This window comes from Limanda limanda, chromosome 9, assembly GCF_963576545.1.
Source record: "Limanda limanda chromosome 9, fLimLim1.1, whole genome shotgun sequence".
NCBI classification, from domain to species: Eukaryota; Metazoa; Chordata; class Actinopteri; order Pleuronectiformes; family Pleuronectidae; genus Limanda; species Limanda limanda.
In genome coordinates, this window is record NC_083644.1 from 19,701,333 (window position 1) to 19,720,809 (window position 19,477).

Below are 19,477 nucleotides of genomic sequence, written 5' to 3' on the forward strand. Positions count from 1 at the left end.
GTGCACTTTTTCCCTTACATTACTTTTACTTTTATACTTAAAGTAGTTTTGAAACCAGTACTTTTACACTTTTACTTAAGTAAAAAGCTTGAGTTGATACTTCAACTTCTACAAAAGTATTTTTAAACCCAAGTATCTATACTTCCTCTTGAGTAATGAATGTGAATACTTTTGACACTGTTTATATTATGTGGTTATGTAGATGTGTTCAAAACGCCGATCATATTTTATTTAGCCATGTAGATAGATGGATATAAAATTATATAATGATAATAATTGTGATGAATTCAAACCACATAAAAAAAGGAATGGGTTTTAAACTATATATTTATATGGAAAAACACTTATTCTGATACAACAATAAACCTCTTAAATGATCTCACAGAGGAGGTTGTTTTCATCTGTGTTTGTTTGTTTGTTTGTTTGTTTGTTTGTTTGTTTGTCAGCATGATCATGGAAAGGTGCAGATTACGGCTCTATCCCAAGATTTTTTTGTCACTTTGTTATCATGGTAAATATTGTGATTGTGATTATGACGTGTTTTATATTGTGTTATTTGCTTTCTATTTTCTAAACTATACAAAAGGTCTTTGACCATTGTTAAAAGTACTATATAAACATTATTATTAAAAAATCACGTGTTAAAAAAACGTGTTAAATACGTTTTTGCAATTTAAATCTGCTGAATACGCGAAGTTTAACTTTACCACTGAATCTACGGCACAGACATATTTTATATTATGTGGTTATGTAGATGTGTTCAAAACGCCGATCATATTTTATTTAGCCATGTAGATAGATGGATACAAAATTATATAATGATAATAATTATGATGAATTCAAACCACATAAAAAAAGGAATGGGTTTTAAACTATATATTTATATGCAAATATTTAAAAACTTATTCTGAAACAATAAATCTCTTAAATTATCTCACAGAGGAGGTTGTTTTCATCTGTTTGTTTGTTTGTTTGTATGCATGATCATGGAAAGGTGCAGATTGAGGCTCTATCCCAAGATTTTATTGTCACTTTGCTTAACTATATTATTATGGCAAATATTGTGATTGTGATTATGACACGTTTTAAATTGTATTATTTGCTTTCTATTTTCTAAACTATGCAAAAGGTCTTTGACCATTGTTAAAAGTACTATATAAACATTATTATTAAAAAATCATTTTGGTTATCAGACCACTTCCATTATTTCGTTGGGCCCTGGTGGAGGCTTCTGTTCTTCTGAGTAACATTCTCATTATACTGACATTAGCTTCAGAGAAGGTCTGAACAATAAAATCATATCCACTGACATGAAAGTTCCTCCTCCCTGTCCCATGTTGCTTTGTGATCATTTGATTGATTCAGATGGATTGATTCAAGAATAGGTATCGTCCAAGTACAACAATAAGGGATTTATTGAAGTGATGAAATCTGCAGGGCGGCTGTAGGCTACAACATAAGCTCCCTTTCTAAAGGATAATATGAAAATACTATATACATTATATTGTGCTTTAAAAGGTTTATATATTACCTTACAAAAAGTTATATTATTGCCCACTTTACTTTATTGAATTAGCTCTGGAGGCTCAGGAACAAATCTCACAGCTCAAACATTTCCATTTCAATCTTTGTCACGCTCCGCTTTAAAATTCCAATGTCCACATCAAGAAGAAATATTTTCACACCAGTCGCATCCATATCTCATTTGATTGATTAGCAGTGATCAGGGTTAAAAGTGGTTACTTATGAACATTAGAGACGTATATAGGTTAAGTCTTTCTGTGATGATTGAACAAAAACCGCTTTTGAAATGAGGAAAACTTTAATGTAGAAAGAGTCATTCAAATATGTCTTAAACGCCCTGCTATATTTCCATAAAAAAAACAAAGAGACTCACTTAGTTTCCAGTTTGCGTACATGTTACATTCAGTAGCAGTTACCAAAAGAATGCTGATTTGTTTCACATAGGGCTATTTACATAAAAATCTGGAAAAACCAGGCACTTTGATCGGAACATTAACCTCACAACATTTTTTACACTTTCAAACTCAAAGTGAAACGCTGTGGTGATCTTGCACACAGCAGTTTCTTCGGTTGCCCCCCGTGAACGAGACCCTCTGAACCAGTCCACCAACATCCTCAGATAGCTCTTACGTTTGAATTCATTCTATGCCTTTGGGAAGCATCTTGAATTGTGTCTGAATGTTGCTGTTTAAATAAACAGCAACATTTGTCAGATGAAAATAAAAAAGAAATCCGAGAAATCAATGTTTCTTGAAGGAGTGAATTGTTTTCCATGTCCTTTTCAAAAATCATTGGATTCCAGTTTTCCTCCTCAACGTGTCTAGAGTTCTGTTGCAGGGCCCCATTCAATGTCGTCCTTTTCTTCGTCTTCGTCCTCCGAGCTGTCGCTGCCTCGGATCTGTGTGCGTCTGAACTGCACTGCTTGGTGATGATGTGCCAGCCTGTTGAAGAGCAGAGGAGAGACGTTTACAACGATCACAGAGCCTCTATTACTGCCAAAAACCCACAGAGAGCAAAAGAAGACTTACACAATGAACTGAGGGGCTTTCTTCTCCTCCACTTTTGCCTGTGGCTCTGCAAAACGAGCCTGAGGGGGAAACCAGAAGGATTTTAAACAAGGATTTCTCATATCATTGTTCTAATTGATTTTTAATGATTAAGAACACAGCTCACTGCAAAAACTAACAGCCTGAATAATCCTAGTTTCATTAAGAGATTCGTAAGTGGCGTAAAACTATAATAGTAATTCCGGATTTAAAGCTCATTTACTACAAATCAAGAAAACCGTACAACACTCATGACCATTTTCCAAAGCAGTCACTGTTACAATGATACATTTTCCATCAGTACCTGATTTCAGTAGGATAAGTGCTCTAATAAAGACTTTAAACCGGCCTTAACAGTGATAATTTAAAATGAGCTATACATTTGGGTTCAATTTAGAAGGTTTTTCCCATCTCCCACTTCTGGTGTCATCAGATGTGGATCCAGATCAAACACATTAATGTAGAGTGCACAGCGGCTGCAGCTAACATCAATTCTATAATCAGCTAACTATTCGTCGCAATTTCCTAAAGGGAGAGTTTCCATATTTAAATCGCCTGTGGTGTTCTACAAAATATCCAGAAGACAGTCAATATTCTTCTCTCTTCTCAGCTCTGAAGACCTCCAGATTCGATGGGGTTACACATTAAACAGCACAGGTATGGTCCTCTTAATCAAAGCCACATTACATTTGCCTGCTGAAGTTTGTCTTCGATGACAGACAGGCTGGGATGATGTGGGCTCTCATGCTCCACCTCAGCTTGCCAGGGCTCTTTCACCGCGTGCTGCATGGTGGGGTCTGGGGCTATAAAATCTGGAGGGCCCTCTGATGGTGTTGTGGGTTCCAGTGCGCCGAAGTCGGAGTCTGTGAAGCTGCGATGAGTGGGCTCGTCCTCCTCAGCGGCACTGTGAGACGGGCTGTAATCGTCCTGGTGGGTTGATCTGGGCTCAGGAACGTGCATCAGAGGTGGGATCTCTCTGAGTGAGTAGGCGTCAGGCTCGGGGTCCAACACGGGGCTGCGGTGCCCGAAAGCCGGCTCAGACGATCGGGCTAAAGCGGTTCCAGCCAGCCGTGTTCCTCCTGACCGGGCGGCCTCCTGACCGGGATAGGCCTCCTCCAGGTCCTCGTTGTCGGTGTAGGCCTCTCCGTCTGTGTAGGGCTCTCCGTCAGTGTCTTCCAGGTCACTGGCAGCACTGAGGTAGTCTGACTGAGTTTGGTCCAGAGCATCCAGGTCCGCCTCTCCACCACTCTCCAACTGGACAGACAGACAAGTCATGTTAGTTTGTCACTGGACAAGAACAGATGTATTACAAACTGTAAGATGGATAAGAAAACCATGTGCTCTCTGAAAATAAACTTTTGTTCTGCTGTGCCGAAACATGTGTTTTGAAACTGTGAAATCTCTGCGACCTGGTTGAAGGAAATGATGGAGATTATCAAGGGTTTCTCACAAGATGTTTTTATAATAACGACCCTGTTTACAGCACATCAAGGACCACCAGAACGTTGTTTTCACCCAACAACTGCCTTGTGCCTCTTGCTAGATGAGCAGTGAAGTCTGTAGAACACTGAATGTCGTACAAAAGTGTTTTTATTTACATTTCTTTCTTGATTCCCTGTTTATTAGCTATCTAAATGTATTTCATTAATGTTTCCTTTTATTTATTAATTGTATATGCAGTTACAGTTATTTATCCATTCACATATTTTGTCATTTACTTGTCAAATGTCCATTTTCATTTAGGTGCTTTACTTGATTTAGATTTATTATGTATGTAAAACCACTATGAATAAAGAGTTAAACAAATTAAGCGTTTGCTGTGCCTATATAAAACTACATTAAAATATATAATTTATGAATAAATAATACATACTAAATTTCTGTGAATACAAAATATAATGTGAGGGATATCGGTTTCTTTAAAATCTCAAAAAATGTTCTTTGATAATTCAAACTTGACAGGTGTGGAGCTGGGGGCCCAAAGAAGTGCAGTGGTAAATTTTAGTGGAATTTGTACACGTTCACTATTAATGGATTTTGAATAACCAGGCGAGCAGCACTCTGTAACAGTGTGACTGTATGACAGAAATGATCTAACGGATCATAACAACAATCTGTATCTAAAGAATCTCAATCTTGAAAGTTGACTTTCCTGAATATTTTTCATGAGACTGTAGCAACAGACTTCACCATAACCCTCGATGTTTGAATGTGAAAGAGTAAAAAAGCATTCATAAATTAAAACTGAAATCAAATCAATCAAAATCAAATGTTTGATTGCAGATATAATTTGTGCCTAACTGTGTTTGTATGTGTGTGTGTGTGTGTGTGTGTGTGTGTGTGTGTGTGTGTGTGTGTGTCTCAGCAGGAGCTGGGAGTCATACCGTGACTTCAGACACCCAGACTGGTTTGGACTGTTGGTGGCGGATCTTATCCTTCAGGCTCTCATACCAGGCGTGTGAGTTGGGCTGCAGGTCAACACGTGCTGGAGGGGAAACATTCACATTATACAAATGGTAGATCTACACGTGTAACTGTCGGGAACAAGTGAATAAATAAAGAACCTACATAACAGCAGTACTGTTTTTAGTCTAACGAGTTCCCAGGTGTGACTGGTGACACAGAGAGATACTTGGTTTCTTACATGAAAACAGGTGGCTGCAGTGTTTCCTCATCTTGAGCGCCTGTGTGTAAAGGCGTCTGGAGCTCTTGTTGGAGTCGGGGCTGTACTTCTGCCTCATGGCCTTGACGTCCTTACGACTGTGGGGGTCCAGGAACAGCACCATGGGGTGGTACTGGATGTAGTTGAGTCTCTCCACTGCAGTAGGAGTAATGTCCAGCAGAGGGTGTTTGTCCTGAAGATATAAAACACATGAGAAAGAGGGTGTGAGGGGAAAAAAGAAAACAAAGAAAACAGGATTTTGTTTCTATTTGTTGATTTGACTCTGACTCACCTTCTCTGCTATTCTCCTAACTGCGTCCAGTTTAATAACAGTGGAGCCGCCGTCTCCTCCTCCACTGCGAGGAACCATTTCTGCCATAAAAAAAAAAAGATTAATTAATGAAGAATAATCTAAATTTTGTTGTTCTGAATTTGAGAATCAGGCCAGAAAGTGACGAGAAAAAGAAACCAACCTGCCACTTCATAATCATCAGGCATCTCTCTGGACAGCTTCTCCATGGCAATGTCATTAAGAGGACCCAGAATGACAATCGGCCGTTTGAAATTAGCTGCAGACATAAACAATCCAGGATTATTAAAACTTGTTCAACTAGTCAGCGAGTTAGGACACGATTCTACACGATATCGTCTGTGTGTGTGTGAGTGTGAAAAACAACCTTCTCTGAGCAGGACTCTCTCATAAGCCGGGAATTTGCCCTGAATGGTGAGGTGCAGCAGGTCGTCTCGACTCCGACGCACGTTCTTCTCGTTCTTTTTGTTCCCTCGGAGACCCCGTAGTTTCCAGAACTCTGCTCTGGGTCCTGTCAGCTGCTTCTCTCCAGTCGCCCGCTGTGACTGCTCGATGCTGGCCAGCGTCTCAGCCCTGCAGGAGATGAATGAGGAAAATAAAAACTTAGGAACTTATGGGCCTTGGTTAAACTAGAATTCTATCTTTGTCTTTTCATCTCTTCCTGACTTGGTCTGGTTGGGGATGGTGCCTTTGTCCATCTCGTGCAGGTTGTTCCCCATGCGGCTGGCCAACCAGTTGCCCAGTTTGCCGCGGTGCATGGTGTCCACCACCCTGAACACCTCCCCTCTGGTGAAGCTCAGACCGATGGGGCCCTCGGCTTCGTGGTCGAAGTGGGTGCGGATGTAGAAGTTGTCGGCCAGGTTGGACTTGATGATCTTCTTATAAACTGAAGAGACAATACATTTAGGATTAAAAATTGTCTCACTAGCGGAGACTGAAAGGAAGTTGACCTCGGATCAGTTCTATGCTGCTTCACTTACTGTCCATCTTGTTCTGGGTGCAAATCGCCACTTGTTCTCCTTTCTTGATGTTCAGCAGGAAGTTTGCTGCCTCTTCACGTGTGAAATGACCAAAATCTACGTTATTTACCTGAAGAAAAAAAGGGAGAACATTTCGTTAAAGGATGTGTTATCTCTGAAATGCTACAGTACTAAAAACTGTCAAATTATATGATCTTAATAATATGTACAAGGTAATGGTTAAAGGAGAAGATATTGCACCTTTCAAAGTACCGAAAACTAAATAAAAATGAAACAAACCAAGAACAGAACATAATAATAGGAATGTGTGCTGGAGAGAATGAGCCGATTGGTCACACCTGCTTTGAGGTGAGAAACCTCTCCACAGAAGTTATATTGTGCTGACATATATTTTTGGCAGACTAATGCAAACACAGGGGTTTACTGTTGGCCGTTAAATAGGGTTAAGTGTTTGTGGAAATACACCACTGATTCAAGGTAAAATGATTGGTTTGGAACAAGCCCTAGAGGTGTATTGAACCAGGATCTCACCTTCATAATCTGGTCTCCCTCTTTCATTCCCTGGTTGTAGGCGGAGCTGTTTGGCTGAACTCCACCTACAAAGATGCCGACGTCGTTGCCCCCCACCAGCCTCAGGCCCACGCTGCCGTCCTTCATAAACGCCACTGTGTGCAAGTCTGAGCTGTACCTGAGGGAGGTAGACAGACAGAGGAAACAAGCAAAGGGATTAGGATTGTGGTTCCCTGGTGAATGAACATAAAGAAAAACGTTGATCCAGATGAATTAACAATACTCACCCTGGATTAGATGATGGGTAAGAATCTGGGGGTAAAGAGTAAATGGGCTCTTCTTCAGTCTTGGCTGGAAGAGATAGGAAATGACTGTATTAATTGTAAATAATAAATTAGATGATCACTTTACTAACTATTTAATTGACATATATTTTCTGAAATAAGACTACAATTTCTAAGTTCAATTTAGTTATTTATTGATCCTGGTTCCATTTTATAGTATGGAAACAAGTCATTTTTTATTTTCACCCCCAAAACTTGGGATAGTGTGACCTCAGATCTAGGAGGCAGAAAAAGTTTTTACTTTACTTGATGCTGATCAATAATATCAACTGTAATCCATTACTGAAACTATTCAACAGTTATGAAACCTGGAGCTTCATTTCCCATCACAGTCAGGGCTGTGCCTTACAGTAAGGTGGTGGGTTGCTCTTCACTGAGATCCCAGACCTGATGGTAGCATTTCCATTAGCAGCACCAGGAACACTGAGAAGGAGAAGACATCATCTGTGAGGTTTATGTTTACAACAGCTCTAAGGGAAATGCCCCAATGAGGGGGAAAAAACACTTATTTCTGATTATCATCTGATGTGTTTGTTTATTTGACAGAGTGTGTAGTTTCACTGTGTACCTGCGGTGTTCCACGTCCCGCTCTGAGCTCCCCGACCTCCTCAGATGTGACAGCTGGTCTGACTCTGAGGAATCTGAGGAGTGAAGTAGAGAAACAGAGACGACAGAGTGTGGTCAGGACTTTACTCCGAAACTCCAGATGACAACAAAGAGGAAGAGAGGATGAGGATTGGATTGTTACACAGCGGAGGGCAAACTGACCGTCAGGAGGGGGTCTGATGGGGGACGGGGCACGACGAGAAGGCTCCTGCTTCACAGCGACTGACGTGGATTTTAAATCAGGAAGGACTCTGAGAGAGGAACAAAAAAATAATGTACGTCTTTTAACTGTTGTCATATGTTGTACATAATTCATTGGGAAATAAAAGATAGTCAAGTCTATGTCTCAGATTGTTTTTGTGTATCTGCAGCTTTCAGGAAATCCTGTCATCTGATGATGTAACTTTAGATCATAAAGGTCATATCAGTGCAGAGTGTTTTACAATGAGACAACACTTTCCTATCATTGTGAGGACATTTGTGCCGGAGAGCAGGTTTAGAGAAAACTTTAATTCAGGTTCGAGGTCTGGATGGAGTTAGGGATTTTTGTGATTTTAAGGTTAGGGTTAAGATGCTAGGGAATGCATTATCTCAACAAGTATCCTCACAACTAATGTTAAACAAGAATGCATGTTTTTATCTTTGTGTGTGTGTGCATTAAGCAGTTTAACCCACATCCATGTCACTATCATCTAACACACCACTACAGTGAAGAAGCGTGTGACCTGCACTACCGGCCGCTCAGTAGGTTCTGAATAAAGGGCAGTAAAGCAGAAGCATGTTTTACTCTGTACTTTATCTAGTGGCTCACTTCTACTGATAACCACAGCTGACTTTCATCTCACAGGTGCTTGTGCCATAGCTATATATTGTATACATAGAGGTTTATAGTTGTTTGTAATCATTTTAACATTGGTTTAGGGATATTTTATTCTATTTTAGGGATGGGATTTTACTGTGTTTCATACTCTATGATGTATTGTGAGTGTTTTTTTTTCTTGTCTACATTTGAGTGAGCTCATTGAGAGAAATTCCAATTAACTCTGCTGATATGGCAATAAAGGTGTGCAACATTGTGCTTTTAGTAAAGATGTTTGGTTGACTATGAACAAACATTTAACGGACTATCTAGATATTAAGTGATGTGCCCTTATTTTTGCTTTAGTACAGCGGCTCAGGTTACTTTCAGTAGGCATCAGGTTTACTGTCAACACTGCTGGTTGGGGATAAATTTAGGTTTATGTTAGATCTAAGTGTGAGAAATCCCTTTCTGGTTCATGTGTATAGTTCATGGTTATGAGAAAGGATGTTTGAGTTACTCAGCTGTGGTGAAATGCTGGTGACTTGTGAGAGAGAGAGAGCTCTGGTGCTGTAGACAGTCAACATTTGATTCATGACATTAAAGTATCAAGTGTCTCTCACCTGTATCTGTTTTTGACGACAGTGGAGGGTTCGCTGTCTGTCGACTCCCGGCGAGGGACAGATGCATAACTGGCCTCGGACTCAGTCTCTGAACGAGCTATGAGGATCAATACAGGAGGGCTATTGTCAGGAAATGTATTTTAGTAACATATTTCATACTTCATTAAATTGTTTGGGATGAATTTAGATAGAAATCCATTGATTAGTAGCTCAATATGCAGATGACTTGGTTGGGAATTTTGGATTTTACCAGGATTCTCAAAAAATCAATCCAAAGCTCATACAAAAACTCCCTCAACAAGTTGTTACAGTGCTTTCCTCAAACCCACAAGACACTTCACCTGAAACATCATGCACACACACACACACCTTTCTGTGGCAGACTGGTGTCGGCAGTGCTCCATCGCGGCGGCTCCACCTGAGGCTGCAAGGAAACGGTTGGCAGGACTCTGGAAGAGAAGAGAGGGAGGTGGGAGTGAGGGAGGAGGAAGACAACAAATCTCAGTCACGTCTTGAGAGGGGGGGGGGCTCGTGGCTAATATGATGATTATTGCTGAGAGCAAGAAACTTTAAATGTTGAATATTCACCTTCATATCTCTGAGGGAAGCTCTCTCTGTGATGGTTAACCGTCACTGATCGAAACTGACCTTTTAGAAGTATTAGTTTTCCTTGCTTAATTTGTTTTTTTGGGGTCACTACAAATGTTTTGACACGCTGACTAAAAACATGCAGATTTACACATATATGATTGGAGTCGTTACTAATAAGTTTCCTTGGTTTAATCAACACTTAGCCACATACAGGAGAGGGAGATGTTCAGTGAAAGTCACTTTTATTTCATTGATTAAAACAAGTCAAACACAAACACTTGGTACAGTCCAAACCACAAATCCTAGCAAATCAAAGGCTACAAAATGAGGCTTTGAGGCAAAAACAACAAAAAAAGAGCAAATCAATAGAAATCTCCAGTCAGAAAAAAAGAGGTAATTTAATGTCTAAAAAGACAAAAATAAAAACATATGATTAGCTGCTATTAATAATGACAGAGGCCTTCACATTCTGCTCAGTCCCCAGTCCATGAGATCTTGTTGGGGTTCAGAAGGGGGGGTTGGGGGGGTGGGGGTTGGAGGGACCTTCATCTGTACCTGTATCTGCTTAGGGAGTCTTGAGTGTAAGTGGTGCTCTGCCTCTGAGGAGGCGCCAAGCTGCCCTCGGAGGAGGACCCGGAGTCTGTGGAGGAAGAGATCGGGGGGGATTAAATACAGTATAACTGCAGTAAAGTGTGGTCTATACTGTGCTGCAGCATGAGGTGACAAGTGTGGTTCGTGACTGTATTCATCATAAGAAAATGTTTTTTGACATCTGCAAAAAGTAAAGGTTGAAAGATATAGCTTTTTGAAAAGCTTTACATATATTAAGGAATATTCAAATTCTAGATTAATCAGCCCCTATGCTGCCTGTTAAATATGAGTTACCACCTCAGACGTCACATAAAAACTCATCTTCTTGGCAACAGCTTGTTTAATATAGAGAAATAATGTGGAGCAATGCTGCCATGAATCACCACTTGTATCAAACAGAGTTGACTGATCATTTCCACATATGGTTTGAAAACGCGGCACAGATCAACCGTCGCTTTCTTCTCATTTTTGACAGTTGACACCTGTTCTTCAGCAAACACTAAAGGTAAGGCAAATATTGTTAAAGGGGAGACAGACTGTCCAGGACGTGTTCCAACACGAGTTAATAGGAGTGTGTGCTGACCTGGGGCTGGGTCTCTGATGGGCGAGTTAATCCTCCTCGGTGGCTCCTGGCGAACAGGGATGGGGGAGGCTCTTAGGCCGTGGAGGGGCAGCTCAGGGAGAACTCTACACAAAAAGAGAAGCAGAAAAAACTGTTAGAAAACCATCTGCAGGGACAAAAACTAATATCAAAAAGTTATATTTTTAAGTGTTGCTGTGACTGAGTCTGTCATACAAAGGTTTAAGTTGTTATAATCGTTATTAATTAGAAATATAATGATAAATGGCCATGGCAACAATAAAAAATAAAAACACATTTCCCTCCACAGTTTGTGAAGGTAAATCTTAAAAATTCTTGAATTTAAGCCTAGAGTTGAATAAAGCCTGGTCCTTACTTGTATTTGTCTAGGTGGGAGCTCCCTCTGACTGGAGGAGGGGAAGCGCTGCGGTCAGAGTCCGACTCCGACACAGGCTTGCGAGGCCGTGAGGCAGAAGAGGAGGGCCGAGAGGTGTTCCAGTTCGGGACAACAGGTGAAGACCGGGGGTCGGGTAGGATGGACATACCAGAGAGAGTTCTGCAGAGAGGGCAAAATAAAAAGATGTTGAAAATCAAAAACTATCCCAAACCAGAGAGAGTTTGATGAACATTTTGTCACTGTGAAAGACAAATGAACTTGAACTGACTTGTACTTGCTGGGCTTATCCCTCACGTCCAGGTCTCTTCTGACACGAGGAGGAGAAGTGCTGTGATCCGACTCGGACTCAGATGGAGCTGAAGAAACAACAACAAAGATTAACAAACTCCATCTCTGCCCAACTGTGTACTTAGATCTTTGTGTCATGGATTTAAAGCTTAATGTGACTTCCAGCAGCTACAGAAACGTGAAACCAGTCTCAGCTCGACTCAGTATTTATCTAAGAACATGTTAATGTTGCTTTTTCTGAGGCTATAAAAACCTCTACTTGAGAAGACGAGAAATGAGAATTCCTTTATTGTCAGTTTTGTGATCAACAACATGTGTTCTGGTGTAAGTCAGTGAATGTGCAGGACTGACCTCTGCGAGAGGCGTAGGACGCGACAGACGGCCGAGACAACGTGGAGCGCATCGGTGAGGAATCCCGAGACTTGGGTGGAGGAGGCTCAGCTCTCGTCCTGGAGGAAAAGACAGAGGTACAGGAATCTTTCACGGCTTTCGAAAGGGAATCCAATTCAGGTTTGACTGCTACACATATACATTGACGATTTAAAAATCACTTAACTACAGCCTTAAATATTACAATTATATCATGTTATGGCTCACCATCTGTTTGCTTGCTTTACACAAACAATACATCATTGTTTAATAGGACAGATGATGCAGGCTGTGTATTCTAAGTAAATGGGTAAATATGAAAGACAAAGAACAACCTATTTAATCACAGACAGCAGATGGCTTGATGGTTAGAAAGTGAAACTGAATGACAGGGATAAGACCAGTTTTAGTTTTTATTTCACAAAGACTGAAAGGAATCCTCACCCTGTTATACAACTACTCCCTCTACTGAAGGGTGATTAAATGTTATGAGGTGGCGTGGAAGGTGTTGTGTGTACCTGCGTGTCCGTTTCTCTCGGTTGGGTGGACGGGATGTTCTGGGAACAGGGATATCTTGCTCGATGTCTGAAATATCTGATGGGAAACAGAAGAGAACAATTGCTAGTCCAAATCCTTCTTTATCTCTTCTCTTACACAATAAAGAATAATTCAGAGTTTGTTTTAAATCCTCATGTTTGCAACCCCACTTTACTTTCCCCTGCTCCCTCCCTCACCCTCAAGTTCAGAGCTGCTGTTGTGGCGGCGGCCATCTTCACTGTTGGGGGCGCTGTCCTCCACTTCGGGGATGCTGACCAGGAACTTGCGTTCGTCCCTGAGCACCGTCATGGTCAGTTTGCCCCTGCTCTTCTCCACCAGGTGCTTGGTCTCCAGCAGGGACAGATTTTCCGTCGTCATGCCATTGATCTGGTCAAAGAAAACCAATCGATTAACACAAAGTGACGATCATGTTGTTTCAAACACTACACATGGCTTGATACAGGAGATGAACAGATGGATCAGTCATTTGTTACCTTCAGAATGAGGTCTCCCTCCTGCAATGTGCCTTCCTTTGAAGCCAGGCCCGTTTCTGTCATGTGCTTGATAAAGATCTGACTACCCAGCTTCAATCCATACTCTGCAGAAAGAGGGAGATGAGAGGAACCAGACCGACATCAGCACTTCAGAAATGTTAAGACGTGTGGATTATGTTGAACTTTTGTTCTGTAGTGGAGTAAGAATCTCCCATGAACACTCAGGTTTCTTTCCTAGAAATCTTACCGTCTGTGACTTTCTTTTTAACCAAAGTGGTCCTGAGGGGCTTTTCTGGAACATCCTGAGGTGGGAGCCTCTTGTAGCCCGTCGACATTAACGGCAGCGTGTTTCCATACCCGTTACGTTCCGGCGAGGTGCTGCGGGCTCTGTACCGATTGCTGGTCCGGTTGTCGCTGCCGTCAGAGTAGCGACGTGCTCGTCTAGGAGGGTCCGGGTCCAGCAGGTTGGAGTGGGAGGCGGCCCGAGACGGCCTGGTACTGGCTGGAATCTGGATCTTGCGAGGGCGTTTCACTGTCTGGAGAGGAGAAAATTGAGAGAGGCAAAGATGTTGAGACTTGAGCAGTAACAGCAGATATAACAGAAGTAATTTTAGGTGTTTTGTTTGGTGTTGGTGCTTAGGCTCTTTACTCACTACATTCGCAGTCTTGCCACATGATTTCAGGATCTGAATGGTGAAGTTAGAGTGGACGTTGTCCATGGATGTGCCATTTACCATGACAATGTGGTCTTTGGTGCTGCAAGACACAAGGAAACAAACACATGTGAGTCTTGTTCTGTTGAAGCGTTCATTCACCTCTTAGGTATGTGTACAATCAGACAGTCGAGTGTTAAACAGTTGAGTTTATCCAGTCATGTCTGGAATGATGGTTGTAGACTTACAAGAGTCGTCCCATGGCCGGTCCGTTTGGCAGAACGTCTGACACCACCACGGCTGTGTCTCCATCTGGGTGAGGCTTGTCCTTTCCTCCTGAAAGGGCAAATCCAAACCCCAGCTTGGGATCCTGCCATCATGAGAGAATGAAAATTGAAACAAAAAGAAAGGCGAGACATGACAGTGTAACATGAGTGAGTGAAGAGAGAGAATTCAGGAAAGTAGGTAGGCAGAGAGTGTGAGCGTGTGCGGGAGATACAGTAGAGCGATAGAGGGAGAAGGGGAACATTCCAGCGGTGTTCCGTATGAACAGCTGGTGCTGTGGGGTGCAGCAGGGCGTGTCGCTCTTAATACCTGCTGTGAAACCGAGAGGTCTGAAACACCGTCCGGCTGAAACCCCCCAAATCCTACACAATACCCTCAGAAACAATAGTGAAACTGCCTCTGTGCCGAACATCCAGGCTCGACTTTCACCTCTGCTTTTGAGCACAGACCAAACAACACAAACGCACCAAAGATAATTGTGAAGTTAAACCTTCACATTTACTTACACTTCTTGTATTTGTGTCAAACGTTTAATGTAATATAAATATTCTTTCTTTCCCTTCTCTACTGTAGATATTTTATATTGTTTGGTATTTTTAAAAATATTTTAATATTAAAGCTTGCTCTAAACACAGCAAATTCCTTGTATGTGTAAACCTACTTGGCAATAAACCCAGATTGTAAAAGGTGCTTTTTGTTGGTTCTCAGCCCCTGTACTTTTTTTGGCGGGAATCGGGTGTTGGTTCGCTCGCCAAGAGCTTCAGCTATTGTTACAAGACAAGTGTTTAGAATACGTCCTCTAAACCGCCCAGCTTATACAGAGCAGACTGTATGCTCCAGTGACTCCCTGTTGCAAAGTGACAAGATGGGTTGGCGTGGCCGAGGCTAGCTGTTAGCATGCTAACTTAATAAGAGGCCAAGATGTGATTAGAGATAGATGCAAAACAAGAGTTAAGAGCTCTTAGTAAGAAAAGGTTGAATGCTGAACTCACAATGTTTCTGCTAGATTGGTAGTGTTACCATTAGCTATGTAGCATTAGCATAAGAGAACATAGAGCCGCTTACCTTGTTTAGTGTTATTGTATGTTGCTCCCATATTGTTAAGTCCTCCATGCCTGGTTTCTGGAGAAAAAGAAACACACACAACAATCAATATTCTATAATATTTGTACAATACAATTTTAAATTCGACAATAATAAATTATAATGTATTTATCCTACTGCACAATCCAGGTCTTTGCATGAAGGACAGTTGTGCCTGAGCCGAACAGAAAGAGTGTGTGCACGACACAGCCTGATCTCAGCTCTCACCTGTCCAAATCCTGCCTGACTGGTATGGAGGAGGGGCTAAATGGAATGTGTGTGTGTGTGCGTTCATGCTAACAGCACATCACTGGGGAATTGTTCTGGAGGTGTACACATAGAAAACCCTTGTATAGAGACAAGCAGGGTGTAATTAATGGATACTCTCACAATTTATCTTATTCAATTTTTTAATTGAACAATCATTTGGTAATAAAAGGTCAAAAAGTAATGAAAAACATCAGTTATAGTTCATTACAACACAACATCGTAAATTTCCTTTTTTGGTGCCTCCAGAGGTTTAAAACCAGTTTACCAGTTTCAACCAGCAAATCTTTGCAATTTTACTAAATAAAAAGAAATGGATCATATGAGTATATTCATTATATATCAGATAATTTTATTTAACTAATAAAAAAGAAGGGTAAAAAGTAAATATATATATAAATTACTACATTTCCTGTTAGAGTGACACATCATGCCTGTTCTACACATCATAGTTCTATGTTTGACTCTGTCAAATCTCTTGTCCCTGGAGGTGTAATTGTAGAGCATTTGTAGACTGACAAGTTCTCAGTTCAGTGCTTGTTTGTTTTTAAGATTGTTAATGCTGAAACTGAAACACCATGATATTTCAAAATAAACGCAGAATCAAGGATCAATAAAGAAACTTAGAAATCTAATATTTGGACTTTTGTGGGTGGTTCACTGCTGAATTTCACACAAGAGTTAAATGATCAGAGTCACACCAATTAAAATACACATTGGAATGAAATCACCTGACAAAAGTCTGCAGTCCTTGACTGAATCTCTACTCATCTGTTCAAAAACATGTACGTTTTCTCTGTGGCAGTGTTATACTTCAAACCACAAAGCACCCCGTCGTGTTTCTCATTTTCCACATTCTATCTCTTGTCAAAACCAAACAAGACAAAGTGTGGGCTGGTCCTTGACTATATTTCTTTCAGCGAGGAAGCCCAAATAAAAACAGGAAAAGCCAGCTACTCTCGTCACCCTGTTGTACTGTCATAGTCAGATGACAAAAAGAAAAAAAAAACATTTGTGGAATTTGTTCAAACTCGAGAGCAGAAAAAATGGAGGTGACACGAGCACAATGAACTGATAGAGACAGGTGAGGAAGTTAATGTGTACAAACACCTGCCTAGTATGTGATCTCATTCAAACGCATCATATAAAAACTTAATGTGAATTTACTTCATAAAACACAAGGGGGCAGAGCTGGGGTCAGGGGTTGGGCCGGGGGACACTGGCTCCTTCTGATAACTGATTGGTCCCTGCCCAGTCCTGCCAGTAGTCTTTAAGTAGTCCTGTTAGTAGTCTGGCAAGACTGCCGACAAATATGACAATTTGAGGAGATTTTATTTTTTATTTTTATATATTCAATGACATGTGGCTTTGTTCAAAGCTATAGCGCTACAATGAATGAGGAATGACTTGATATGTGCACCTTACTGAAATATGATTTGTGTTGTGTAAACTGTGGCCCCTTTATGGCCCCTGATTTACAAAAGTACATCATCCACCAGTGTCTGGGACCACTAATCTTTGAGGGGTCAAAATCTCAACTTTGAACTCTCGGGTGGGTGTAAGGTGTAAAGAGGAGTGCAGGAGCACAGAGTGTGACCTGTGAATGTAGGCTGTTTGTTTGACCCTGTTACTCATTAACTGAACAAATTGCTCAAATAAAAGCTGGCCTTTGGTTTTCCTGCTGCATTTGAATCCAAACGACAGCTGATGTCATTGTTTGATACTGTAGTTTATCACAGTTTCAAGGGTGTGGAGGACATCGTGAGCAAAGCCAGAAACTGAGAGTCAGAATATTTCATGTTTGAACAGATGAAAGTCTGTCAATTTAAAAACATATACCTCTCAACAGTCCACTTGTGTTCAATCAAGCTGCACCAATTTGCAGACACTTATGTTTATCAGTCCTCTGAATATGTCAGATTGAATATCCATGAATTATAATATAGGCTAATCAGTGAAAGCTAACAACCACAATGTTTGCAGAGAGTCACTGAACATCTGGATCTCATTCTCTCAACTGTGCCACCAAAGAGCCAACAAGATAAACAACAAGGTAAAACAACTATCATAATGTTGCAACACTCAGCTACTGAGTGGATCTACATTCAGAGAGATAACTGTAGCCATCAGTTAAACTTTAACTGAGGATGAGGTCATGTAAGTTATATGATTAAAAAATAGTCGCTGCTGTCGTGAATTTTATGTTATCCCACAACTGAGTGTAAAGTAAGACTTAAAACCACATGGATGCTATGAGCTCAAACAAATCAGGTGTTTGAACAAACGCGATGCTTCAATCATTAACAAGTTGTCTAACTAGCCAAGTCCTTGCTCCTGTAAACAACTGATGGATCCAACTGAAATTAGCAAAGAGAATGTAAGAGATATCAACACAGATATGACATCTGTTTTCTGGTTAAAGCTGCAAAACCTGCAGACGTGTACCTTCAGGGTTTCACCTTTAGCTGACATCTCATACAGGTCATTTATGATTCATGTCCTTTGTTCAGCTACAGGTACAGTCAGACATTTCTCATGATATACTGAATCCTTTATATTCCTCCCTCTCACTTACCACTTGGTCTATGAACCTCACTTCCATTTCCCACTGGGACTTCTAAGCTGAACAAAACACCTGCGGCCTCCAGCAGGTCAGTGAACAGCGTGCTCTTTATATTCCATATGGCAACGGCAAACAACAGCAGTTCCCAGGTATCCAACTCCAGTTACTCGTTCCTCAGATCAGATCCACAAGGGTGACGGCCTCTGTCTCAAACCTCTTGCTGCAGTTATTTTTTTCTCGTATATGACGAGCTGTGGTGTTTCTGTGTCTGCGGGGAGAGACCTCATCGGGAGCGCTCCTCCCCCACCCAGCCTTTGCCCACTCTCACAGTCACTCTCCAGTGCCCTTTAATCAACATGGATTAAGGTGGAGCTTCACTGCTGTGCACATTAGACAGCAGAGGAGTGAAGTATCTTAAATGTAACAGGTATCACTTAGATGTGCGTCGACCTGCATCAGCCTAAAGTGAGATAAACTATTGTGACATAACTCCTGAAGTAGAAATATACAGCTAGACACGGAAAGAACAAGTAATCAATTATTGATCACTTATATTGCTCTCAAGTATGAAGACATTTACAACAACACAATCTGCTCCTGGTTTTCCCAATCGCTAAACTGAAACATGCTACATTTGTGTGACAATTAATAAAATCCCACTTCAAATAGTCTAATGTTTCTACTTTCTTTTAAATAAGCCAATAAGCCAAATAACATACATATAAGGATCTAGTACATAAGAAGTAAAATAATGACAAAATGTTACCCACAGTTTATCTGAATTGTATTTTAGAATTATTTCTCTGTAATAATCCGCCATAACTACCTGCATGTAGTATTTATGATAAAGCCAAACTGACACTGACCGATCATTGATCATCATCCTTCTGGTAACAAAAGAACACTTGACTTAAATAAAATTTGTGGTTAAAGCTTCATCAACATGCATCCACTTACAGGCACCACCAGAAGTGGAGGTGGAGGCTCAGGGGGCAAAGAACCAAAGTGCTTCAAAAGTTTTATCCGCTGCGTCAGGTTCATCATAACAGTGTTGTTTTTCTCCTGTTAACAACACCAGCTTACAAACTAAGGCACCGTCTCAGAATAATGTGGACCGTCAAAAAGTCATACAATCCACAGAGACGCCACAGGAAGAGGACAGCTAAAAATATTCTATTTAAAATGTAGAAAAATTAAAAAAAGGCATAAATAGATGTTCTTCTGCCTCCAGACAGCTCATGTGACCATCATTGTGTCCGAGTTATTCCCTTAATGACAGTTTGATAAAGTCAGACAGGACCACTTGCTCCCACTGTCATTGGTATGTGAGCCACTTGGTTTAAGTTGTTGTGTTTCCCACCAGGCTACAGCAGGT

The 19,477-nt window shown here is 41.0% G+C and overlaps 1 protein-coding gene across 2 annotated transcripts; it reads right to left on the reverse strand.

Annotated features, from left to right (window-relative positions):
• Positions 1-2,234: 2,234 nt before the first annotated feature.
• On the reverse strand, positions 2,235-19,477 carry tjp3 (tight junction protein 3). Of its 2 annotated transcripts, none has more exons than XM_061077689.1 (30): positions 19,060-19,477; positions 15,255-15,311; positions 14,153-14,274; positions 13,905-14,007; positions 13,499-13,787; positions 13,252-13,355; positions 12,955-13,144; positions 12,739-12,814; positions 12,203-12,300; positions 11,832-11,919; positions 11,543-11,722; positions 11,170-11,273; positions 10,551-10,635; positions 9,774-9,853; positions 9,405-9,501; positions 8,145-8,233; positions 7,945-8,017; positions 7,726-7,799; positions 7,320-7,383; positions 7,054-7,210; positions 6,523-6,631; positions 6,209-6,428; positions 5,910-6,115; positions 5,706-5,801; positions 5,525-5,604; positions 5,215-5,425; positions 4,955-5,055; positions 3,258-3,824; positions 2,553-2,611; positions 2,235-2,465 (listed from the first exon to the last, which is right to left on the reverse strand). In XM_061077689.1, exons 1-30 carry the CDS (start codon positions 19,144-19,146, stop codon positions 2,345-2,347), a joined length of 3,987 nt encoding a protein of 1,328 aa, XP_060933672.1. In that variant the 5' UTR covers positions 19,147-19,477; the 3' UTR covers positions 2,235-2,344. The 2 variants fall into 2 exon arrangements, with proteins under 2 accessions (XP_060933672.1, XP_060933673.1); XM_061077690.1 differs by lacking the exon at positions 19,060-19,477 and adding an exon at positions 18,115-18,453.